Source organism: Mixophyes fleayi, chromosome 2, assembly GCF_038048845.1.
Source record: "Mixophyes fleayi isolate aMixFle1 chromosome 2, aMixFle1.hap1, whole genome shotgun sequence".
NCBI lineage: Eukaryota > Metazoa > Chordata > Amphibia > Anura > Limnodynastidae > Mixophyes > Mixophyes fleayi.
The window spans coordinates 144,364,091-144,391,543 of record NC_134403.1 but is presented as its reverse complement, the minus strand read 5'-3'; the positions used below and the strand labels follow the sequence as shown (position 1 = coordinate 144,391,543).

The 27,453-nt window shown below is 39.4% G+C and overlaps 1 protein-coding gene across 2 annotated transcripts in view; it reads left to right on the top strand.

The window, feature by feature from the left end:
* The window catches only part of CRACDL (CRACD like), a 76,469-nt gene that overhangs the window by 40,515 nt on the left and 8,501 nt on the right, over positions 1–27,453 (top strand). For both annotated transcript variants that reach the window (XM_075200147.1, XM_075200146.1), the window contains exons 3-10: positions 2,015–2,183; positions 5,865–6,000; positions 7,209–7,358; positions 10,346–10,414; positions 16,253–16,477; positions 17,316–18,759; positions 23,587–23,765; positions 24,477–24,621. In XM_075200147.1, coding sequence (XP_075056248.1) covers positions 2,015–2,183; positions 5,865–6,000; positions 7,209–7,358; positions 10,346–10,414; positions 16,253–16,477; positions 17,316–18,759; positions 23,587–23,765; positions 24,477–24,621 — 2,517 coding nt within the window. The remainder of the gene's footprint in view (positions 1–2,014; positions 2,184–5,864; positions 6,001–7,208; positions 7,359–10,345; positions 10,415–16,252; positions 16,478–17,315; positions 18,760–23,586; positions 23,766–24,476; positions 24,622–27,453) is intronic.

The following is a 27,453-nucleotide window of genomic DNA, read 5'->3' as shown; positions in this document are numbered from 1 at the left end:
CACTTTAGTAACCTTCAAAAGACCGCACACTACCCTTAATCTCAGTAATAAATTAACAGTTCAAATATTCATAGAAAGATACACCTATCTGTAATAACATTTTAAACAAGTGTTACAAGCTATAACAAACAAATCTGACAAAGTAGGAAGGAACTGCATATGAAGGCTCAGAGGGCCGCCTGTTGCCCATAATTGACGTATTAGATAAGCCGAAGGTGATATCTTGTTTTTAATTTTTTTTTAAGCTATGCAGTTTTTTATTGAAAAAAAAACAGCGCATATAACAAAAGTGGAGTATTGTCAAAGTAATGAACCCCTTTGTTATTGGGAATAAAAAAATAGGATTTAATTTCACAAATAGCATTTTGGTTCTCTACATTCATTGTTTTTTTATTTTATTTATTTAAATCATGTTTTAAAAAACTCATTGTATGCAAGACTGGAGTACAATATAAATGATGTATTTATAAATTATGGTTTATAATCCGTACTATTCCAAATGGCAGTTTCAAGAACTGATTACTGGTAAGTGACTACGGGGCACATTTATCATTCTTCGGCAAAAGTGAGAAATAGTTATCAATCCTTATCGCATGGATAAGGATTGAACTATTTCTCAAATTTATTAAAAGCGGATCACAGAAACAGCAGTTCCGAAAAACTGCTGTTTCTGTGATAAAAAAAAAAATCCTACTCACCCCCCTCTCCGGGACACGCTGTCTCCGGATCTCCTCCAGGTGTTCCTCGTTCTCTTCATTCTTCAATTGCACATGTGCAGCACAAAGATCCCCGCTCTTTCTCTGCAACTATCTTTGCAGAGAGAGAGCTGTGAGTGACAGGGAGGGATCATGTGATCCCTCCACACATGCGCTGTCCAGCTCGGATCAGAGCTGACAGCATTGGATTTTTTCAATTTTGATAATGTACACCAGCTTCATGACAAGTTCAACATGACAAGTTCCCGAAAAAAATGTTTTTTCGGGAATTGTTAGATTGCAGCCAGAGCAGTCACCATACTGTTGTATGGTGACTGCTCGCAAAAACAATGAGGAGTGCAAAGCAGCAGATATTCATGATATCTGCTGCGATGCACCTTTAATAAATTTGCGTAGGAAACATTGTGGCCTAATTTACACGGTAAGTGCACGATAGTGCACTACCGTTATTTCTTAAATATACCCCTTAGTTGACTTGTTATCAGAATAAGCAGTTTTCTTTTCAGTAAAGCTCATCTCTTCTTTTGTTGTTGTTGTCATTACTTAATAGTAAGCAGATGCACATCATTTTTGCATCAGATATATAGAAAATAGTAATGTATGTATTGTTGTTTCCACTAATTTGTTATTTCAGGGGATGACTAACTCAGTACAGCTCTACAACATGTTTATGTTGTCTGTTATTGTTTCCATTGTTGAAAAACTGTATACCTTATGTACACTGTACTTATATGAAATACAGAAAGACTTACAAGATGTTATATAAGTTGACATTACTCTAGTACTTCTAATTATAACAATGTGATTTACATAAAATAATTGCAGAATTAAAACTATATATCTTTGCCATACTATTTTATTATCACTCATATTTAAAATTTATCATAAACATCAATAATAAACTTTCAGTTCACTAATATATTTACCATGTAACCTTATTCTAATTGTGGCAACACAAAACATACATGCATGGTATTTGTTTCATAACAACATTTTAAACAACTTTATTTACTTTTAAAATCCCACCTTTAGCAGTCTTTCTGTTTCAGCCCATTATAAGACGCTTAAGAAATAAATAGAACATAGAATTATTGGCCCAATAGTGTGACTCAACCAGAGAACTGAACTGCAGATTTGCTGATCTCTTTGAACCTTTCTATATTCTGGGACTGGAAATGTCAGCTCCATTAAGCCCCGATAGTTCCAAGCTGGCTTAGAGACAAGTACATTTATATTGGAAATGCATTAATAAAGTATATTATTGGTTGACATTTTTCTTTGGTTTTTTTTTTTTTTAGCGAAAAAAAAATTCAACTTTAAATCTATTAAAAAACTATTTGGAAAAAAGAAGAGGAAAGAGACGCTGCCAGCGTTGAGTAGTAGTGGGCTGAAGCAGAGCCAGTCTGCTAGCGATGTCGCCATCCCAGACTCCCTGCGTGCGGATTATGATTCTGAGGAGGACATTGAGTACGTTTTGGTAAACCTGCTTTGTCAGTCCTTCATCTCTATTTCATTCCTTCATTTTGTCCACATGTTTTTCCTTCTCTTCCATGTAATTTCTCTATTTAAGCCCTTTCTTTTCAGCCTACTTCTTCCCTGTCCTGGTGCACAAACATTTCTTGTGCTTATGACGTATTTGTAAGAATCTCAGTGTTTGTAGGTGTGACGTAAACCTGGCATATGTAGCACAGGTGCAGAGCTGGGTGTATCTTGAGATGCCCATCATTCAGCATATGGTTGTAGGTGACTTTTTTTTTTTATATCGTAAATTATGCCCAACATACTTCCAATTCCGCATCAGGTCCATAGTATAAGCATGAGCAATGGATGACGCACCTACCAGCATAAGAGGTGTAATCACACTCAGCCAATCAGAAGACTGGCATTAATGCTGGCGAATGTCGTTGTCATCATCAGTGTGTATTTGTACCAGCCCTCAGGCACCCACAAGTGACACGGCTGTAACAAGCATATATGCTATTCTGTGCTGGTCTGCATCTGTCCGCCAACACGTAAAATGGTCAATCATGATGATCTGATTGGGATCATTCACATGTTGACCACGATGGCTGGTAAATCCAGTCAGATGATAGGTACATTATCCCACCTAACTGTGCTGGATTGGCCCATGTATCTATAATAAGCAGTTTCTTAATGTCTAGCGCTCTCTGTGAATAACAGCAGCAAAATGGACATCTGCAGGGTGAAAGAATGTAGCATTTGCATGTTCAACAATGAGGTAAAATGTTCTTGTTCTATTCTACAGGAAGTGGTCAACTAAGTGTGTATTTGCATTTGCACTGTTTTAATATACAGGGTGGTCCATAAGTGTGGAAGCACAATTTTAAAACGGAAATGAGTAAGGAAATATTAATCTAGTGTACCTTCCCATTTAAAAATTAGAGTTGCATTCAAGATGGCCGACTTCAAGATGGCCGCCACACTAGTAACATACCCTTCAAAGTTTTCCACCACACCCAGATCATATATGTAGACACTGGATTAATGTTTCCTTATTCATTTTAAAAGAGTGTTTCCACACATGCAGTCTCCATTTGCAAACATTTGTGATACAAAATGGGTCGTTCTGAAGAGCTCAGTGACTTCAACCGTGGTACTGTGATAGGATGCCACCTTTGCAATAAGAAGGTTCGTGAAATTTCATCACTGCTCGATATTCCATGGTCAACTGTAGGTGATATTATTAGAAAGTGGAAGTATATAGGAAGAACAGCAACCCAACCATGAAGCAGAAGACCACCTAAAATCACAGACGGGGTCAACGACTGCTAAGGCGCATGGTGCGTAAAGGTCGGCAACGTTCTGCTGATTCCATAGCTGAAAAGTTCTGAACTGCCACTGACATTAATGTAAGCACAAAAACTGTGCGGCGGTAGCTTAATGGAATTGGTTTCCGTGGCCGAGCAGCTGTATGCAAGCCTCACATCACCATGACTAATGCTAAGCGTCGGATGGAGTGGTGTAAAGTACACAGACACTGGACTGTGAAATAGTGGAAAAATGTTGTGTGGAGTGACAAATCACGCTTCTCTGTTTGACAGTGAGATGGGCGAGTCTGGGTTTGGCGGATGCTGGGAGAACGTTACTTGCCTGACAGCATTATGCCACCTGTGAAGTTTGGTGGAGGAGGGATAATGGTATGGGGCTGATTTTCATGGTGTGGGCTAGGCCCCTTATCTCCAGTGAAGGGCAATCTTAGTGCTTCAGCATACCAAGTCATTTTGTCAGTGCTATGCTTCTAACTTTCTGGCATCAGTTTATTGAAGACACTTTTCTTTTCCAACATGACTGTGCACCACTGCACAAAGCAAGGACTACATGACATGGTTTGATGATTTCGGTGTGGAAGAACTTGACTGGCCTGCACAGAGCCCTGACCTCAACTCCATCGAACACCTTTGGGATGAACTGGAACGAAGATTTCGAGACAGGCTTTCTCATTCAACATCAGTGCCTGACCTCATAAATGCTCTACAGAATGAATGGGCACAAATTCCCACAGAAGCATATATATATATATATTTTATTATATAAATTTTATATGTATCAAGGGGTTGGATTTTATGGATGGTGAAAACTATACAGCTTGGATCAACTGAAATGATGGAGTAACAGTGAACACATAAAGACTTCAGGACTACATGCAGATAAGCTATAAAGTTTATATTTCTGGTACGCACATACACCTTTGGACGGATTTGGTGTATTGGGTTAAATCACGGAGGTCTATGCACTTTTTCTTGCCCTATATGCTTCTAATCACCCTGTCTCTGAGTCTGCTATGAGATTTGGAATACTCTGGGGAAAAGTATTTGATACACTTGTAATATTCCATCTTTCTGGTTTGCATAATCTAGTTAATAAAAGTATTGCTGTCATTCTAACAGTACTACACTGTTTTGGAGCTCTATCCCTTTTCTTTTGCTTTTAGATTTTTTTCCAGAAACACCATATGGTACAACTGGAAATTGGCAGCCGCCTGTACATCGGCAGGTGTTTATAAACTATGGACTACCTGGACAATTAATCATTATTGAGTTACGCGCCATTGTGTATCTTTGCTAATGTTTGTAATATATATATAATATATGTGTGTATATATAAAACATGTATACATATTGTGGTAAGGGGGGTTATTTGCCAGACCTTTCTAAAATCCCAGGGAGTTTGCATGTACAGGCTGAAGCCAGGATTAAATTGCCACTTAGCGCTAGCTTTACTAAACTGCGGGTTTGAAAAAGTGTAGATGTTGCCTATAGCAACCAATCAGATTCTAGTTATCATTTATTTAGTACATTCTGCAAAATGACATCTAAAATCTCATTGGTTGCTATAGGCAACATCTCCACTTTTTCAAACCCGCAGTTTAGTAAATATACCCCTTAGTCTTTCCCACAGCACATAGACACACAGGTGCAAGTGATTGCTGTGTTGTGTGTTTGTGAATAAAAGGATTGTGGGATCTGTTGGGGCTTCCAATGCTGACCAGCAGCCAGACGATAGTCAGGGACTGTGTGCTGAGATAGTGTGTCAGGCATATTCAGTTAGGATTCGCGGCTGCGACTAGGCGTGGTCACACGAGCTCGTGTACCGCAACATCGCGGATTTCTGTACGCACTCTATAGGGCTGCGCACAGAAATCCGCGATGTTGCGGTACCTTAATGGCACTTTATAGGAGCACCCGCGAGTCCTAATTGAATATGGCCCTTTATGTTTGTGATGTGCTGTTGTATGCTGCAAATAAAACAGCTACTGCTTAAGAAGCCTGGAGCAAGGATTCTTTATTTTGTGTTTTCTACACCAAATAGTGGTGTCATTGTGGGATCTTAAAGGGACAGCCAAAAACACCGCTGTTCACCCAGCCATCCAGACAACAAAAAGATAAGTTTTGTGTGTTTTCTTTGTGTTCCTATGCTTTGTTTTGGACAAAATAAAGCATAGGAGGAGGTAGAATGTGGCAAGGTGGTGCTAGTTGAGACCTTTTTTTTTTTTTTTGACACATTTAACTTGTACTTTAAAATAAACTACAGATGTCGGGAATATATTCTTATAAAGATGGTAACATCATCTGTAATATTCTCTTTTTCTCCTCCGATAAAGTAACAAGGTGGGTTATATCATTACAGGGCTCCTGCTAGTGTGCTGGGGAGCAGAGCTGTTTCACATGACAGCATTTTTATTCCAGAGACCGTGCAAGAGACTGCCCGACCAGTACGTGTCTTCTCACAGGAGAATGTGTCTGACCGCATCAGAGCCTTGCAGGTACTGCACACAGCTCATTGTCAATTGTGTCCCAGAACACGTTGAACCAACCTAAATAATTTCCCTTCAACTTACACATGTATGATTATATGTTACTAAGCTAGCTTCTCTAGACTTTTAATACTTGTAAACGGAAGCAATCCTAGGTGGCAGGAGTAAGAACTCCCAGGTAATCAGACTTTGGGATTATGTAACTGTATATCACTGTGCTGTCCAGTGTATCAGATATGGGGTTGGAATGTAGGTAAAATAATATTGTTATAATATCAATATCTATTTAGAAGAAGAACAAACCACATAATCAAATACAAAATGCATATTTTAGGTGCAAAATATATCCAGAGTACTTATATTAACAGAACATATGTATCACATATATCCAAAGCAGATAAACACGGCCCATTTATTGTGGACATATGTTGATACTGACCATCACATCTTGCACACAGAGCATAGGAAGTGGTCCTGTGAAGTTGTCCATAAGAGGAGATTTGAATGGAAAAGTTGTACTATATGCATGATGTATGTTCTAAACTAAACTATAGAGAATAACAACTTGTATTTGCCCTTAAATACAACCTAAAATAGATACTGAGAATTAAATGCAGTAAAGCGAGCAATACAGTTGTGTTAAATGTACAGAATGAAATCCAGTAGTGAGAGATGTATCCTATAGCCAGAACAAGTGATATGTTACCATTGATAATACACAGAGAATTAGAATAGATACTGACAATTCCAATACCCAATACAAGAAAAGTAAAATGTGCAATGGTCCATTATTTCTGATGTTATTTTCACCAGTATGTTCTGCCTGTTGTCTCTATGTAATCCCAGCCCCCTTTATCAACTTTTTCCTCTTTCTCTACCTCCTTCTCTTTCTCGCCCTTTTCCCATATTTTCTTACAAAACCCCCTCTCAACCTTCTCCTTTCCCTTACACACTCTACTTCTTTTCCCCAGTCCCTTGTTCTGCCCTGTATCCCTTTTATTCCACCATTTGCACTTTCCCTTTTCTCTCTCGTTCTTACTCATTTTCTTTATCTTTCTCCACATCTTCCTTTCTCCTCATCCCCCCTGCCATCTCTATATTCTTCTCCTACTTAACGCTGCAACAAAGCCATTATCTCTTAATAAAAAAAAGGCACATAGAAGTCAATATTTGGAATTTAGGAATTTATACTAAAATTACTAAATTTTCAATTTCAGTTAAAACTTCAGTCTAACATAAGAGTTGGACCACCACCTTTTGGACTCATCAGTAAGCGGACTGACGATACCGGGGCTAGTTCTGAAGATGATGGACTACCACATAGCCCTCCAGAAATGTCTCTAATACATGAGGCTATTAAAACCAGGGCAAGTACTTTTATTACTAATTATTTATAAAAGGTTCATTTTATGCCTATTAACCACACTTATAAGTAAAATGCACTTTATAATACGGAATAACATAATAACATGCAGTTCCTTTTTTAAAGCACTTATTCCATTACCTAAAGCTATATCTAGGTATTGCAGTACACAGGGACTTTCATTGAAAATGTATCCAGTTGGGAAGTACTGTATACCTTTCCCCTGGTAATCTGCAGGGAGATTAATAAAGTACTATGGGTAATTTATTAATCAGCATAGCTGTAAGCTTAGTGTCAGTGAGGTCTCAGAGAACCAAAGCTATCGCACCTGAACAGAACACTGGATAGGAAACCTGTGCCCGGGCCTCACAAAGAGTGTGGGGGCTATTTACTATTTGTGCTCAGTACACTGCAACAGGTAACTGTATTGCAGCATAACGTTGTAATACATAATGTTGTACCACAGGTATTTACTATTTGTGCTCTGTACACTGCAACAGGTAACTGTATTGCAGCATAACGTTGTAATACATAATGTTGTACCACAGGTACTTACTATGCCAGGGCTGCTCTGGGAGACCCCTCTATTCTACAAAATAATTTTACTCTTTACCTACTGCTACAAGTGAAATGCACATGTGCAGCTAAAGTCCACGCATGTGCAAAGGGGCCCGGCTGGGGACCTTTCCGGCTTCACTGGATCCCATAGGAACAGTTAAACTAACGCCATCCTGAAACGCTTTTCGCTGCTTTGTAAATCATTAGCATTGCAGTCCCCATAGATTTCTGTGGGGATTGCGGTAACCAACGAAAAGTAGGTTAATGAGGGTAAATCTGATTTCTCCTGCGTTAAATGATGCAATAGCTGTTCTCCAGAGAAAACGGCTGTTTTCGCTCGTTTTATGGCTCAAATATAGACATAGGGCTAGATTTACTAAGCTGCGGGTTTGAAAAAGTGGGGATGTTGCCTATAGCAACCAATCAGAGTCTAGCTGTCATTTTGTAGAAGATACTAAATAAATGAAAGCTAGAATCTGATTGGTTGCTATAGGCAACATCCCCACTTTTTCAAACCCGCAGCTTAGTAAATCTAGCCCATAGTCTTAATCTCATAACACGAGCATTCTGATTATTCATCTATGCTCCTGTAAAATAATCCACAAAACTGTGCTGCTGGTCTGAGAACAGAAATATAGGGATTTGTGTGAGCTGGTTCCAAATATTTTCTTGGTAGGTGTTATGAGCATTACTTGAGATCTTGGGTTCTCAGAAGCGTAGAGTACAGTCAGCATATAGGGTATTTTACATCCATGATCTTGCACGTCATCATACAGTGTTCTGGTGATATAAAGTAGTAGTGCTCTGCAACCAGTGTGCCACGAGACGTTGGTAAGTGTGCCGCCATCTGCTGCTTCTCCGCCATACCACAAATAAATAAATAAGAACAAAGTTGAATCACCTGATGGTCCGGAAAGGTAAGTCAGTGAAGGGGAGCATCGTAAAGGGGCGCATCAAGCAATAAAGGGAAGACACAAGCCAAGAGGAGAAAAAGCATCATAAAGGGGCGCAGCAATAAAGAGGAGATACAAAAGGGAGAAAAAGCATTATAAAGGGGCACAGCAAGCAATAAAGGGGAGAAAAAGCATCATAAAAAGGTGCAGCAAGCAATAAAGGGGAGACACAAAGGGAAGAAAAAGCATCATAAAGGGGAGACACGGGAGAAAAAGCATCATAAAGGGGTGCATCAAGCAGTAAAGGGGCGAAACAAAGGGGGGAAAAAGCATCATAAAGAAGCACAGCAAGCTATAAAGGGGAGACACAAAGGGAAGAAAAAGCATCATATAGGGCCGCAACAATAAAGGGTAGACACAAAGGGTAGAAAAGCATCATAAAGGGGCGCAGCAATACAGAGGATATACAAAGGGGAGAAAAAGCATCATAAAGGGGCGCATCAAGCAATAAAGGGGAGACACAAAGGGAAGAAAAAGCATCATAAAGGGGTGCAGCAATAAAGAGAAGACACAAAGGGTAGAAAAAGCATCATAAAGGGGCGCAGCATGCAATAAAGGGTAGAAAAAGCATCATAAAGGGGCGCAGCATGCAATAAAGGGGCGCAGCATGCAATAAAGGATTGAGTTCTCTGTACAGCGCTGTAGAATTAGTGGTGATATATAAATAAATAGATGATGATGATGTTGATGAAGTCCAGCATGCTTTCCCAGCAGTCGGCTGGCTATCTACTGGCAAAGCTTGCTGGTGCTTGTAGTTTCAAAACAACTGTAGAGCCACAGGATGGCCAGGTCTGGGCTAGACAAATAACATTGTGTACACTTATGTAATGTGGGACACATGCAGACTTAATATGAAGGCTCAGACTGGTGTAGTGAGAGAGCACAGGCTGGTATAATGAGGGTGGTACAAGCTAGTGTAATGAGGGTGGCACAAGCTGAACTAATGACATGTGCAGACTGGTTTCAGCTGATATGAGTGGGTTCATGCTGGTGTAATATGGGCACTCAGACTGGTATGATGAAGGGGTGCAGGCTGATGTAACAAATTGATAGCACATCAATATAGTACGCAGCCAAAGCAATCATAAAGTATTTCCCTGGTATAAGTTTTGTCTTTTTGCAGAGAATTTCTGTAAAATAGTAAGACTTACCCACCATTTGTATCCGGCCACTGTTTTAACTAAATAACCAAGATATAATATGTTTGAGCAAGTTTAAGGGCAAATGAAATATGATCTATGACAATACGGATGTCAATTAGACTTAGACTTAGACTTAGACTTATCAATGAATCATGAACTACCATAATGACAGGTCCCGACCTTGCTTCTCCAAACACTCATTTATCAAATGACACAAGTATCTAACAATTCGTCTGTGCAAGGTGATTCTTCTAGTTACTGTGTTTTGCCTTTAGTATTCATTACTATCTAGTTAGGTTATTTTAATATATATTTTTCTGTTTCTTATATTATTTCAGCTTTCTGACATTCATAGACATCACAGCTCTCTGAGCTTAGCAGGAACAGGCAGTGAAGAGGATGATCAGGTAATGTACCTCCATTCTCATAAAATATAGCTCAGTTGTAATGGTTATTTACTAACATTATTGAAAGGTATGCATGAGTGCTAAAACCATAGCAACCAATCGGACATTTTCTTTCATGGTCTAACTGTCCCTAAACAGATGAAATATTATTGTTGCTTGGTAACTATGGTTTTATTGCAGATTTGCACCTTTGACCAATATCACCCTCAGTGTTTTACATGAGCCCTCTAAGGCCTGTCCTGCTCCTCTGCATTCACTACCAGAGAATTTGGATAACAAAGAAAATGCATGTTCGATCCATTGATGTACGATTGTGACTTGGTCATGTTTTACTATGTCTCGGTTCAAATGAGAATCGTTTTCTTTATTTATTATCCATGTGAGCAGTATATTGTTTTTTTTTATTTGTTTTGATAGCATTTTTGAATGTATACCCTTTTTATTGTTTATGATTACATTGGAAACACTAGGCAAAAGAAAAGATAAAGTGTGTTTTTAGGCTAATTTTGTCTAGACTGAAATTGCCTTTTTTTTTATTAATGTTTATCTATTGATCATCCATGTGTCACCAGTTTGGAAGTAGCTGGAGATAAAACAACCAATTAGATCTTGAAAATGATTACAGCACCAGACAAGTGTGCTGATCTTGTGAGAGGTCGTGACCTGCACATTTGTGTAATTGAGTAACTGATGACAAGGCTTCATCTGACAGGGACAGTGTCATGGTGTAAGAAGAAGAATGGGTTTAAGCTGGCAACCACAGACTGAGGACTAAATTTACTAAAGGGCGGTTTGGTGAAACCGCTGGTTTTTGGCGAAACTGCCGGATTTACTAAAGCCCAAATTGCTTCTAAAACAGACAGAATTGACATTTTTCAAAACCACCACTTTACAAATCATCATCCCAATTTTAGCAATGCTGAACATACATACCACTAGATTTACTAAGCTGGGGTTTGCAAAACCGCCAACAAAACTGCCATTCAAACGGCCAAAAAACACAGGTGGTTGTGAGTGACGAGATTGCTCATGCTACAGGCTGTATGAGCTATTTTGTCATTTAGAACATAAGAGAAAGCAATATTGACATTTAAATTATTTGGGCAATCATTATTAAGGGGCAAAATTAATTAAATTTAATAACTTATGGGGAAAATTTGAATATATAATAAGTGATTGTTAATGGTGGATATAATTATTTATGTTGCACAATTTGGCATTACATAGTGCCCGTATAATATAATAATTAAATAATTTTGTCCCCTTAATATAATGGGAAAAATTCCCCCATAATTTATTATTAAATTAATTTTGCCCCTTAATCGATAAATAATGATTGCCCAAATAATTTAAATGTCAATGGTGCTTTCTCTTTTGTTCTGAATGGCAAAATCGTTCAAACAGCATGTTTAAACTATCAAGGAAACCTGAAGCAGATATTAAAACTGTCCTGTCCTGTCTTTTGGATGGTGGTATGGATGGCAGTTTTAACCAAACCATCGGCAGTTTAGCTTTTTCAATCCGTCACACATCGCTAGTTATTTTAAATTGCAGCCTCAAACCGCCCTGTAGTAAATGTGGTGGTTTGGACCACTAAACCTCCACCAAACTCAATTGTTAGTAAATCTAGCTCTGAGAGATAACTAGTGCATGGAGCAGGGTCTCATATTAGCACAGAGTAGTAATGTGAGCCTTGCCAAACTGATGCAGGAAGGGTGTGGTATCAAACACACCTCTATGTGAAAATAAATTTATATAATATTAATAAATGATTTTATTATTCTACCCATGATTAGAATTACCCAATTAGCTCACCCATATAGTTACACCTTTTATATTTGTTTACTTATTTTTCTAATTTGTGTAGGTTTATAAAAGTTACACTTATATGCAATGTCTCGTTTTTTGTTTTTTGTAATTGTATTTTTTTTTAATTACTGATTTATGTTTTAAAAATGTGTAAAAATAGACTTTTTTTAAAAATCTTTATATTTTGTACAGGTAAAAAAATACAGATGTAGGGCCTGAGGCATTAAGGAGAGCCAGGCAAAAAAGGACAAACCATGTTACAATGCAAGGGTTGCAAATTAGTTTATTATTTTGCACACAACTTAAATACTGGTTCGCATGTAGCACACAAATACTTGCTAACTTTATTTTTATACTGAAAGGTCATCTAGGACATGCCCTATCCCAACTATAAATCTGTCCCCACATTCTAAATTTAGCTCCCCCCCCCCCCCGAATGCAACATGGTTTTGCCAAGGTGCAAAGTTACTAATTTTTCTTGCTTTGCTCTCCTTAATGACTCGGGTCTGTAGTTTCTTACACACATTACACGCTTCATTTGCGCTTCCATCAAATCTTAATTTAATTACAACAACAATAGCTTATGTATTTAACTGGAGCTGGTGGTTCAGGTCAGTTTAAGCCAGGTACATAAAATAATAATAATAATAAATTCATATTTTTATTACTGGAGAATTACTTGTTCTTCTAATGCTCAGATGCTCTCACTCCTGAAGCATGGCGCAGGAATGATTTCATTAGGGACCAGCAAGGTGTAGAAATCTTATTGTAGCCATCAATGTGTTCAAGCATGCTTTACTTAATAATAAATATGTACTTTATACTGTCCTGCAACTAACTCTTTACATGTATTAAAGTTCAACTTGCCTAAAGTATCACTCTCACAATTCCACAATCACAATCATTTGGTGTAAGCAAAAATGAGCCATGTTTTACTACTGTAACCTCATCATGTTAAGCTCTGACAGGACTTTGCACACAATTTATTTCTCCCCTGTGTTTTTATTTTAAAAATACCAAATAAGTATTTTAAGAATAACCTCAATTACACTGTACCATATGTCACATGTAGGGCACCTATCAATACAGAGATGCTTTACATGCCACCCAGTCATAGCCAAAAGTTTTGAGAATGACACCGGTATTGGTTTTCACCGTTTTCTGCTTCAGTGTTTTTAGACCTTTTTGTCAGATGTTGCTATGGTATACTGAAGTAAAATTACAAACATTTCATAAGTGTCAAAGGCTTTTATTGACAATTACATTAAGTTTATGTAAAGAGTCAATATTTCCAGTGTTGACCTTTCTTTTTGAAGACTTCTGCAATTCGCTCTGGCATGCTGTCAATCAACTTCTGGGCCACATACTGACTCATGGCTGCCCATTCTTGCCTAATCAATGCTTGGAGTTTGTCAGAATATGAGGGTTTTTTAATGTCCACCCGCCTCTTGAGGATTGAGCACAAGTTATAAATGGGATTAAGGGCTGGGAAGTTTCCCGGCCATGAACCGAAAATTTCGATGTTTTGATCCCCGAGCCACTTAGTTATCACTTTTGCCTTATGACAAGGTGCTCCATCATACTGGAAAAGGCATTGTTCGTCTCCAAATTGTTCTTGGATGGTTGGGAGAAGTTGCTCTTGGAGGATGTTTTGGTACCATTCATTATTCATGGCAGAATTGTGAGTGAGCCCACTCCCTTGGCTGAGAAGCAAACCCGCACATGAATGGTCTCAGGATGTGTTACTGTTGGCAAGACACAGGACTGATGGTAGTGCTCACCTTTCCTTCTCCGGACAAGCGTTTTTCTAGATGCCCCAAATAATCTGAAAGGGGATTCATCAGTGAAGATGACTTTACCTCAGTCCTCAGCAGTCCAATCCCTGTACCTTTTGCAGAATATCAGTCTGTCCCTAATGTTTTTCCTGGAGAGAAGTGGCTTCTTTGCTGGCCTTCTTGACACTAGCCCATCCTCCAAAAGTCTTCGCCTCACTGTGCGTGCATATGCACTCAAACCTGCCTGCCGCCATTCCTGAGCAAGCTCTGCATTGGTGGTGCCCTGATCCCACAGCTGAATCAAATTTAGGAGACGGTCCTGGCGCTTGCTGAACGTTCTTGGACTCCCTGAAGCCTTCTTCACAACAATTGAACCTCTCTCCTTGAAGTTCTTGAGGATCCGATAAATGGTTGATTTAGGTGCAATCTTACTAGCAGCAATATCCTTTCCTGTGAAGCCCTCTTTGTGCAAAGCAATGATGACTGCACGTGTTTCCTTGCAGGTAACCAAGGTTAACAGAGGAAGAACAATGATTTCAAGCACCCTCCTTTTAAAGTTTCCAGTCTGCTATTCTAACTCAATCAGCATGACAGAGTGACCTCCAGCTTTGTCCTGGTTAACACTCTTACCTGTGGTAACGAGAGAATCACTGACCTGATGTCAGCTGGTCCTTTTGTGGCAGGGCTGAAATGCAGTGGAAATGTTGTTTTTGGGATAAAGTTAATTGCCATGGCAAAGAGGGACTTTGAAATTAATTGCAATTCATCTGCTCACTCTAATAACATTCTGGAGTATATGCAGAATGCCACCACAAAAAAAAAAATATTTGTGTCATTCTCAAAACTTTTGGCCATGACTGTACTCTCTAGGTACAAACTGTCCGATGAACACATCCGTTGCCCCTTCCATCCAATTCAAACCTTGTTTTAAACAGGCACACATCAGAGCTGAGATCTGCAAAGGCTTAGGTATCTAACAGAGCCCTCTCAAACTTTGTGATCGGTCTTGTCACTGGTCATACCTGGACAGTCCAGTAGGATCTGTAATCCACAGCTTTTCCTCTCGCTTTCAATTCTCTGCATGGCTCCCAGGCACTACTTTTTATGCCCCTTCCAGTTCCCACAATGTTGAGCTCCAGGTATCAGGGGGGAACCAGTCTCCTCTGCTGTCTCGATTAGTAGCCCAGGGGCAAACGCAGGATTTTTAAGGGGGGGTTTCCAAATAGTTGAATTCTGAACAAAGCAAAAATACAACTTAAAAAATAAAGCGCCACAATAAGATGTTAACATAAACTTTTTTACTGTAAATAACAAGTATTATATATTATATTAGCATTTTACATGAAATGAAAAATCATTGCTACCACACACTAAAATACTGTACATTAAAACAATCTAAACCTATCTGTAAAATGAGTATTTACACTCCACATTAAAACTAGCAATGATACTCCACATTAAAACTAACACTGATACCGCAAATCAAAATAGCATTGATAACACACAATAAATATTGTATTATAGGATTAAAAAAGTAGAGGAATCCTCTACTTTTTTAATCCTATAACACAATATTTATATACAATAACACAGCTCTGCATACCCTGCAGACTCCCCAGAAATGGAGTCTTTGGTCTTTTAATAAAAAAACTACATCAGATTCATTGTGCCAGTATCTGAAGCTCTGTTATTATTTAATGTTTGTAGGGACACTAGAAATAGCCCTACCGTGCCCCAGGGAAGCCAGCCAGTGATGCCGGGTATTCAAGGGAGGAGCTGCTGCGCTCGCGCATGCGCAGCAACTCCTTCTCGCCGAACAGGAGATATACAGCAGCCGCGGCGCTGTGACAGAAGCGTTGCGGTGGTGCTGTAAGAGAAAAAATATTTGGCATGTTCCAAAACATGCATTTTGCCCGACCGATCCGCGGAGGGGGGGGGGGGGGTATGGTTTCTGGAGACTCAGAAACTTCCCCTGCGTGTGCCCCTGTAGCCCTTATCTCCTGTGGGCAGTTTAGAACTAAGACTCTGCCATTCATCCTCCTGGACCCCCTCATGAGTGGCCAAAGTTATCGATATAGGTGGTGGATATAAAGGGATGACAAGTGAGAGTGAGTTGGGATTGCATATTTTAATCATGATTATTTTATAAATTCTCATTGGAAAGTGTCCTAGCTTGACAAATAGATTTAATTGACAAAAATATCCACTTAATAGGAATACACATTTTTAAATACATTCATTTTGCCCATATTAGATCTCATCAGAAACCTCTTCAAGACCTTTGTCTCCAGATGAAAATGAGTTGAGAGATGCACATAAAAGATTCCAGGAGAAAAAAGACAGCACCAGCTGTTCACCATCGACGGATTTCAGCTCTCCTCCTCAGTTTTCTACCTTCTTGGACAATTCTGCTGCTAGACATAGGCTATCGGTGAAACCTAGGAATCAGAGGTCAAGCAAAATTAGGAGGCCTTCAGAGGTAATCATGTAAAATTGATTTGTTGACACCTAATATTGTGTATCAGATTTCTAAGTCTCTTTGTGTTAAAAACAGGTGATATATGAAGGTCCAACTTGTACTACATTGCAACCCACCAGCTGTTCCCAGAGTGTTGAACATGAATGCACACTCAAATGTGAACAAGAAATATAGATTGCCACAAGCATCAAACCTACGACTGTTATATTTTTCCTCTTTTATAAATATACTTTTCCTGCAGGCAAACGCATATATGTGAATAGAGCCTTAAGCTTAAGCATCTATAAAGCTGGTGTAGATACAAAGGTGCTGTAACCTTTAGTAACAGTATAGGATGTTAGTTTTCATTTTTTAAACTGCACTAGACAGTTTACAATCAGAATTGTGTTGGTCACTATGGTTACAGAGCGTTTTATCTTCAGCACTCATTTTCCTAAATGCTTTCCATCAAATGTACCATGTGGCCTTGTTTGTGTAAGTTTACAGATAATAGGTATAGGAATATACTTAATGTGGGAAACAGAAAAATAAGGGGCTGATCAAGTGTGGAGAATAATGCACATGGAAGGACCCTAAACACCTTTTAGAACTGTACTATTGACAGTTTATTCATTCCAAAACTGTTAATTTCCTTTTAAGAATAAAGAACTGCATCTATTAAGGTACAAATAAGCAAACGTAAATTTAGAAGCCCATGACTAGAAATATGTAGTTATGTACAAAGTACATTTATATTAAAACTTGTTACAAATCTAAGTACATTTATGTTTAACCTTATTTTCATCTATTTTAGCTATTTGTTTTGAGTGACATAACATGTTTTGTTCGCTGTCTTCAGACACTACAGGAAGAATCAATTGTTGGTTTCACCAGTATGGAAGAGGAAGATTTTGCAACATTTGGAGTAGAACAGACAACCTGTAGTTCTGTAGAGGCAGAGACTCCTGACAAAACTGATGATCTGCAGAATGAGGACGGCCTGAATGTAAACTCTACGTCACCATTGAAGTTAGAAGTAGATAAAGAAGTGTGTTCAGAGATCGTAGTGGCAAATAAACCACAAAGTCTCCCAGAAGTAGTGCAAGACAAATCCTCTGAACTGAATGTAGTCAACGCAATAACTTTGCAGTCTAAAAATGTTGTAAGTGCTACGAGTGTAGCGTTGGATGGAAAGCTAAATCTTCAGGTTGGATTGGTGAGTGGGTCAAGTAGGAGAATAAGTGAAAATGCCTCTGCCAACTTTCCTTTAATAGACAAAGAGGTCTACCCCATATTACCTTTAGCTAATAATGAAAAAATAGTTATGGAGAACATAGTACCAGGTGAAGAAAGTCAAAAGCCATTTGTTGCTCAGGAAATTGTTGTCCCAATATCAAGGACTGCTCCTCTTGTACATTCCCAAGAGTTCCTGCATACCAGGAGAAGACTTTCTCAGAATTCATTGTTTGAAAAGACCCAAAATACCACAGATCAACCTCTCTCTGATAAAGAAAATAATAACCAGGTTGGCAATGTAGATACAAAATCAGAAAAGTCACCCACAGAATCAGGTTCACAAAGAAAGTTTTCTGTATCGTCAGCCTGGGAAAGGCCTCGGACTGGCAGCTTCTCATTGAAAGCAAATGCTGAGGGTGATGCTCTGAAAAACATTAAGTTGTCTGTCCTGAAACCAGGTATATCTAAGTCCGAGACATTTAAAGAGGAATCCAAAATGGCTACCAACCGTGCTGAAAATAAACCCACAGGTAGGAAAAAGGAGACCTTGGCTGACACTGACAGTGTCTTTAGTAACATTAACTCCAACCAGAGTGCTGTGCCAGCTACCACGGATTTATCTGTGGTTACAGACTTACAAACAGGTACTGAAGAGAAGAACCCTTTTTTTGTAAAGTTAAGATCCACGTCCCTATCCTTAAGATACAGGGATGGCATAAACCCAAAAGCAAGCACAGTGAAGAGACACAGTGCAGAGCTCAAACAGGAAAAAACAGGGTATTTGCTATCCTCCAAGGATGACTTAAATGAAGTGGTGAACAAAGACCACAGCGTTCTTAGCTCAAAAACTGAGAAAGTGAAATGTAAAGCAGACGCAGTTGACGTGTCAGAAGCAAAACCATCTCTGCTCCAAAAGCCTGTATTGCAAAATATTACAGTTGCTGACAATAACACAAATAAAGAAGCTTCGGGTTGTGGATCAAATCAAGAGAAGAAATCAAAATCTACTGAGGCAAAGACTGAAACTAAAATGCCTGATAGAAGACCCAGTTTACACAAGACCATTGGTGAGCTCCACATTCTGTATCTGAGTTGGATGAACTACTTTTCTGTTCTCTTCTGTTCTTTTTGTGGTAGTTATTGTGAATCCAATGACAGATGTGTATGCGGTTGAAATACATTTTCTCTGGCATTTGAAATTGCATTTCTCAAATGCCAGTGGGTAGCAATGGGTACCCGGCCTAATGAGGCAACCTAATGCATCTCTCTTAGACAACCGAATGAATTGAATTCATTTACAAAATGCTTATTCACTTGTTGTAAAAAGTATAAATTATTGGTATTTACCTTTTCGGTAGTCCCAATAATTATTAAAAATTAGGATGCGTGTTTCTTAAAGTCCATGTAATTCATATACAAAGCTTTGTGGTAAAGGCACCATCTCAGTTGCTGCCCCAGGCAGCAGTATAACTAGACCCACCCCTGAGTACAATGCCCTCAGATAGAGGCAGTCAGAGGCACAGTTCCCAACATCTCCAATGTCAAGTGCTGCATTGTGAATCTTTTGTTTAGGTATCCCAACGTAATGGATTTTGTCGAACAAGCTCCGTTTTTAACACTATAATTACTAAAGTGCACAGATTACAATAAACATTCATTAAATGACCTACATGTAGAAACAGCAAAATTTCGGATATGGGACGTCTCGCCAAATTGAATGAGTGTTAAACTTGTGTAAAAGTTCCATAGCTGTCAACTGGGCAATTGAGGCCATGCCAGAGCCTGCCCAAACACATCCATTTCTGTGTAAGGATAGACCCCTTTTGGTCACCAGAATTTGGGTCTGTTGGCAAAATGCACGCATTTATATCTTTTTCTTCTGTGATTCTTTTCTTTTGATTTGAATTCTCCAACTAACAAAATCATTTTTAACCATTTTTTTTTATTCTTCCATAGCAAATTAAATATATGATTATTTTGTGTGGCTTTACCACTTTATCAGTTGACCAAATAATTAATCCAATACCAGCACCCTAAATATAGATATGTACAGTCATAATTGAAGGTACGAGATACAGCCTCTTCAAAAATGTAGTTTGCATTTGACTCCAGAGTGACATGCTTTTTGAATGTGTTGTTGTTAAAAATAGCATACAAAAACAATGGGTGGTGTTAAACATGGTTTCCACAGCAAGACCTCCATTTAGGGGGAAGCATTTAGGTTCATCATGAATCACTTTCCTCTTTTGTATTATCATTAGGACCACCAAATGTAGTCGTGGCCACTGGTGTTGCCGCTTTTTGACCCTCGACAGTGTGCTCTGTTTTAGCAAAAGCCAATGCTGCGCTATTGGTTCGCTCAGTCACTTTGCCCAGCCTTTATAATGTGGTTCAGCTGGGGCCAGAGCCACATCCACCCCCACCATAATATGCCACTACCAGGCCACCAAGGGAAGTCCAGGACTCTGTACGTTGCATAAACCCTGCCTCCTTGGCACTCCTGATTATCCTTTATTATGTAACATTTTTCATTTGCCTTTTATCCAAAGATTCATTATTTTCAGCACACCAGATTCTGCTAGTTAGCAAAAATGAAGACGTAACACAGCGTTGTATATGTTAGTGTACGGTGTCATTACATACACAATAGAATATTTGTGTCATTATTGTTTGATGAAGTGGATATTTATCTACCCAAATGTTATATTCTCCGGTAATGCACATTTCCGTCTCCTATAATATTGCATTTAATGAAACATAGTTTAAATGTAACATGTTTAATATAAGCATAGCTAAGTACCTTTTTGAAAGGAGGACATGTTATTTGAGCTATGTATGCCAGGCGTATAGACCTCCATTATTCCTGTTCCTCCATATTATGTGATTGCAGTCAGGTATGTAAATGGAACAGTTAGTCACACTTAACAGAAGGTTATTTCCATAAAGGTTTTACAAAATGTTATTATATTTATAGAATCCATGAACAACAAGCAGTGTGATGGGATTCTCATACCCACTGAATAATTTTATAAATTTGTCATGTAAAGGTTTAGCAAATCTGAAATGGATATAGTAAATTAAAATCATGTACAAAGAGTATAGTATCTCCCCGATACTTTGTATCCTCTACAGCCCCTCCTCGGTGCCTCTGATTATTATTTATTATGCAAAAGTCGCAACCAATACCATACTATGAGTGGCTGGGATAGTCACACTATAGCAGGGAAATCCTTTCTTTATTTTCCATTTTCTTTCTGATTTTCTTTTTTTCTATAGCAATCCAATGGCTGGAAAATAAAAAAAAGTCATCATAGATGAATAGAAATTGCTCCTTGAGGAGCTACAGCGCGACACAATCATGTAGGTAACCAATCAAGAGTAGCTTTGCTCTGATTGGTTAGAGCACAAGAAAACCGCTCTGATTGGCTATTTGTGTTTATACCCCTTGTGGGGTATCGATGAACTTCACAGTATCAGTGTGGTTCATTGATACCTTTTATGTGCAAATTCAGGCCACATATGTGTTTTCTCTAAATGAGCCCTTAATGTGTTGAAGTTACTACATATTTCTGGACCAACACTTTCAGTGTTTATAAGGTTACTAACGACCTCACCGCAAATATATTAATCAACTTTTGGCTAGAAAGACTTTACTTTAGGCTCCTGTAACAAGAACAGTAAACTATTTTCCTCTGTATGGTACGTACTCATGACATAGTTTGATATTTTCTGTGAACCAGGAGATTTTATTATTGAGGAAGCTCAATGGTAGGACTTCATGCAGGGCTGGCCTTCATATATGCAGGGCCCTGGAAGCTATCTATTGTGACCACCTAACCACTGAGAGGGGGATAGATATTGTCATAGGTGATCTGGGTACCCACAGAAATAGGGAAAAAAAAAGTAGGCGGAACATGAGAAGAGGAAGTTGACCAATGTGGAGGGATAGGCGTAGAGCCTGCGGGTGGATGGGGGGGGGGGGGAGGAATTGCTAAACGAGACCAAAATGTATTATGAAAGGGGAAAGCTTAGGCTGCCAAAGATACAAACAATTGGGGAAGGTTGTGGAGCAAGGACATAAACATTATTGGCCCTGTCCCGTACTGATGACATTTAACTTGGCAGGGTCTGAAGCCATAGGAGAGAGGACAGTGAGAGTAGTTTGGTAGCATCAGCTTCAATAGAGATCCAAGTTGTTAGTGGGGAGGCTGATAATATCTTTTAAAATTTAGGACTCTCAGTCCAGTCCACTACCCTTGAGAGGATTATTGCATTATTTTCAAGTGAAATCCCGGATGTTTTGAAAACATTTTTATATAGTATACACTGATTAATAGCAGACTATACTGGTAGCCGCCCCCCCCCCCCCCCTACAAACACACTTTACACCCAGGTCACCCCATAGACAGTACATCCACTTCAATCCACATCATAACTCTTCTCTGTCACCTTCGGCCTCCATTTATCTTCCTCAATTATTTTTTTATTTTTTATCTCGCTCATCCAGCCAACCCCCCCATTCCATTCTCTGTGCTCCTTCTCAAACCCGTTCACCCCCTTCCTCAGCATCACTTTCCTCCCAGTCTCCTCCACTGTTCTCTCTCCACTTCGCACAAGGTTCTCTCACTTCCTAGCCAATGGTTCTCATCCCCTCTCTCCACTGTTCTGTCACCCTCCTCCCACCGATTCTCTCATCCTCCACATTATAGTTCTCTCAACGTCTGTGGCTCTTCTTTTAGCACTGTAGGTCTGCAGTATAATTATAATACTGGCAATACCCAAGGGATGGGGATGTTGGAGCTGTAAAGATCTGGACCTTGTACAAGAGCTGGTCCCACAGCACTGGCACCCCTCATCCCCCCCCTCCAAATATCCATTGCTGGTCCATATCAGCTAATACACAGAGGTTTTGCTTTACAATTGAAATGCTTGAAATTACACAAAGGAAACGGCAATGAACTAGATAAGAACATACTTGCCAACTTTTCCCTGTTGGCTTCAGGGAGATCCCAGGGGAGGTGGGGGCGGGGCTTGACAATGCACATCATTTTGGCCCCGCCCCCCTAAATGATTGTCACGATTTTGGCCACTAACAGCAGGGGGCGGGGCTCAGATGACACAATATTTGTGTCATTAAGCCCCCCCCCCCCAACTTATCTATTGTGGGGACGAGAACCGGGAAGGTTGCCCTACTCTCCTGGGAGATCTCCCAGAAATGCGAGAGTCTCCCGGAGGTAACTATGCATTAAAGAAAAGCAGCTATGAATCTCTAGAGACTGAAGTGTCTTTTACATTTCTGTCTCCATTACTGAAGTCACGTTGCCTTACCTGTCAGTCTTTGATTAAATCTTGGTCTCATGAAAATGGCCACCTCCATAGGCATCAATACATGGACATAGGACACAATTTCTGAACTGTGTCATCATACCACAGATGGCGAAGCCTACCACATTTTGTACTGGATCAGCATCAGGGAGAATGCCAGACTCTTCAGGGAGTGAGGGAGATCACCCCTATTTCAGGGAGTCTCCCTGACATTCAGGGAGAGTTGGCAAGTATGGATAAGAAGATGCACCAACATGTCCTGCTGCGGCTGACTGTGATAAAACATTTTGGACATGACATTAAAGTGTGGCTGGGGTTGAGGTTCAAGAAAATATAGAAACATTCATTTATTTTGCAAGTTTATAGCAAGCTAATGCATCTACTCACTATGAAGGTGCATGTTGCATTTTGGCTGCCTGGTAAACCTATTGTACAGATTATATAGATATCTGTTAAGATAACCTCCAACTACAAAAACACATGTGTATATATAATACCTTGTTTTATCACTGTACAGCATAATGGGTGTAGAACACTTGCTGATATTTATCTATGTTTTATGATACCAGAGAAACATACTCCTCCAGCTGTGACAGCAGAGCCTGTTAAGGGAACTGAGAGCAAAGCACAGCCTGCCTGGATGTCCATGGCTCTACAGAAACAACAAAGCTTTAAGGAGGAGCACCCCATCAATAAGCAAAGAATTGTAAAAGAGGAGGCTGAAAAACAAAACAAAGACAGGACAGAGGTGATTTTCGGAAAAAAAGCATGTTCACAGTTTTTTACTCTAAATATTTGTGCGAAGTAGCAATTAATTGTGAAATGCAGTACATTGGTGTTATAAATAGACTGTAAATTACACTTCACGTTAAAATGTTCAATCAAAGGCTACATTTCATATTTGAAGGGAATGCATGGCTTATATATATAAGTTGATAGGGTCTGTTCTCTGAAGTGGGTATTTCTAATGCCTGCATCTGTGATAAGAAAATAAGGTGTTGCTCATAGCAACTGGTCAAATTCTAGCTATTCTTTCTCTAGTACAATTTAAAATGTGTGCCTAATATACATAAGCCTAGCGGCGTGTGTTAGTGTGTGTGTGTGTGTGTGTGTGTGGAAAAAACTATTTTCTCAGAAAGGGCTCATCCAATTGACCTGAAATTAATGAAGATGAAGGATGAGGTGATGGAGAAGAATGATGAGGTGGTGACGTGGACAAAACCACGTTAAAAAAGGGCGCTTACGTCGGGAAGTAACGCTCTTCCCCTGAGGAGGCCTGGGCTAGCCCCAAATGCATGACAAGAACCTTTTTAACGCCTTAAGTAGCTTGATTTGACTAGAATGCATGAGTATCATGCACGGGTTAACTTGTTCATCAATATCCTTCCACTTGTGCGTGATGAGATTTGGCCCCTCATGTTGTTTAACCTAAAATGTGTTTCCCCCTAATGCCTTTAAGATTCATCTGAAGCAGCAAGCTGACCTAATCCAGAACAAAACAGATACTGCAGTTGCGTTTTCTCACGAACCGTATGGAAAAGACACCAAAACAGAAATCGGAGAGCAGAGACAAAGAGCAAACACACTGCCACATGTTGTCTATGGTGAGAAAGGAGCTATTCTCTGAGATCTCTTGACTTTATTTAGCTTCAGCATAACATTTGGAGAATAAATTAATTTTCTCTTCTCTGTGTCTTTATCCAAGACACCCACACACACACACACACACACACACACACACACACACACACACACACACCATGTGAGGAATCATTTCATCTTATTCTTTCCTCGCTCCTAGCAATTATTTCCTTTTAGGTAAAGTCTCAAATTCTGCAGTCACTGCAACACAATCTGTATATTCCATATCTTCATTTTTCAGTTTAGTGTGGTGTACTTTATACATATAAGATTGTAAACACCAACTTGATAATGATCCCGGGCAATCTATAATTTATACATGGATTGCCAGTGGTTCTTCAGTATATTAATGTGGAACAATCACAATAATATTAAGGTTGTTCTCCACCTACACTTTTTTCTACTTCCTTTGATACACTTCCTCACACCTGAGTATTTATCACCTTCTATTTATGATTAATGGTCGTTCTGTTCTTATCCTTTTTTTTCCCTGAAAGAAAAAAAAAAGGAGCTCACTCCTAAATGTCATGGCCACAATGTAAGAACCCCTAGACACTTCTTGACAGAGTTTCTGCATTTTATCTCTAATTTATTGGCTGCTCGTTGCTGTGCTTTAATATTAGTAATTTTCCGATCAGAGCCTCTAAAATACCCAAATACTAAATACACCATATAGGGGCATATTCAATTGTCGCGGCGTTAAAACTATTAACGTTATTACGGTAGTAGTTAGCTGGATTTCAGCTCGCGGCTCAGGGAGCTGTGAGCTGAAATCCAGCGAAAAAACTGCCGTAATAATGGTAATAGTGCGCGGAGCGCGAGATACATAGTGTAGAGTGTCTAGCTAAATAAGGTTGAGCAAAATAAGGTTGAGCAACAGATCAGCAGGGTGTGTGCAGGCAGTGCACAATGCAGGTTGTGGAGGATTTCAGTGCTCGCAGATGATTGTTGAATGTTGTCTTCATGTAGCAGTGTTTCCAGATAGAATATTCTCCTTTTTGTTATCCTCTTGTTCAACTCTTGTGTAGCTCTTACTATGCTATCTAAATTTTGAATACACTTGTACAAAATCCTCACTTTGAAGAAATCCTCACTAGCTATCACAGCCTAACAGGCTTACACAACAGAGATGCGTTTACACCACACTTTTCCTGCAACAGTTTTATAGGAGCTTACCATCACTACTCTGTACTCCTTTCATTATCTAACTTCGTCTGTGGCTACTTGCCTTGCAACTTCCCCCATCCTCGCAGTATAGAATTGTGCTTGTCACATACATACATATTTTGACTGACAAAATCATACGAGTGGTCACATGACTGTCTCACCCAGGATCTCCACACACAATCCCTGAAGTACTTTGTGCTGCTGAGATGTGATTGGCTAATAAACTGAACATGTATGTGATGAAGTTTGAATTTAAATGGTGCTCTGACTATAATTTTAAAATGATATACTGAGGGCCTGATTTAGAGTTTGACACATTTTGCATGTGTACAAATGCGTATACTTATGCTCAAATAAAGTGTAGAGATGCAGCTTGACAGTGTTGGTTACAAATGTGAATGTCACATTATCCTATTCCTGCACAATATAATGTAATGAAGTGTCGTATACACAAGAGAGAGTAATGTTTCTTGACAGTATTATTAATAAATGCAAAGTTTGCAGTGTCCATATAAAATAGAATTAAATGCAAACACCAAATGGAAATAGTAAATAAGGCATCCAAATAGAAAGCCACGATTTGACGTAATATAGCCACAACACTAATGAATGAAATAGTGAGCTGGAGGGTTCAGTACGCATGCAGCCAATCAGAAGTGGCTAGAGAGTGCTGCTGGTGTCATCATTATCATCACATTTCATAACACTCCAGTACCTGTAAAAGACATGCCTCCTAAGAAGTGTATCTAGAGAGTATAATTACTCTCATTATGTTATATCTACATGTACACCCCCTTACTGTGCAGAGCTTTCACTCAACCCCCCCTGGTATGCCACTCAAGCCATTAAAGGCCTAGGTCTAAGATATGCTCAGAATATGGACCTTAGTCCAGCGAAAGAAAGTAAATTCTTTGTGTGAGTGGTATGATTTAATAAATGATATAGTGCCCCCCCCCCCTGAAGCGCAGGGGGACGTATGCCCTCCGGGCTGGTCCCTGGTGGCCTACCTTGGGCTGGGTCACTGGGCCACCTGCATTTTTTTTTTCTCATTAAATTTTTCCTAATAGGCTGCTGAGTCGAGTCTTGCCACTGGGTTAAAATTTGCCAGCCCTCCCCTGGTTGTAATATATGTATAGGTTAGATGCAGTACACTCTCTGCTGTGTTTCTATTTTACATTTGATTATTGATTTATTTAGAAGTACTACATTGCATTTTTAAATGTACACATCTCATTGCACCTGAAGAGACCAACTGCTCACTGGTGGGGGAGCTTACTATCTTGGCCAAGCTTGCACTAACAATATGTCTATTAGTTTGAATTGTAATATACAGTAGGTAGGTTAGAAATGCAGGATATCTTTCCTCTTCATATATGGAAAGATCGTAAATAAAGTACACGTCAAACGTACAGAATATTGTATAACACCATGTACAACCAGATCCAATTACTTCAGGTATGGTAGTATGGTACTACCTTACACATCTTGCTCTGGCTGCTGATCAGGACAGACGTGTCCTCCTCGCTCTCCTGCCCTCCGTCGGAGCCCAGCTAGGAATCCCCTCTGGCTCCCGCACTCTCCACGCTGATGCCTGCCTCCCCCGCTGCTGACGAATGCTGCTGCTGCTG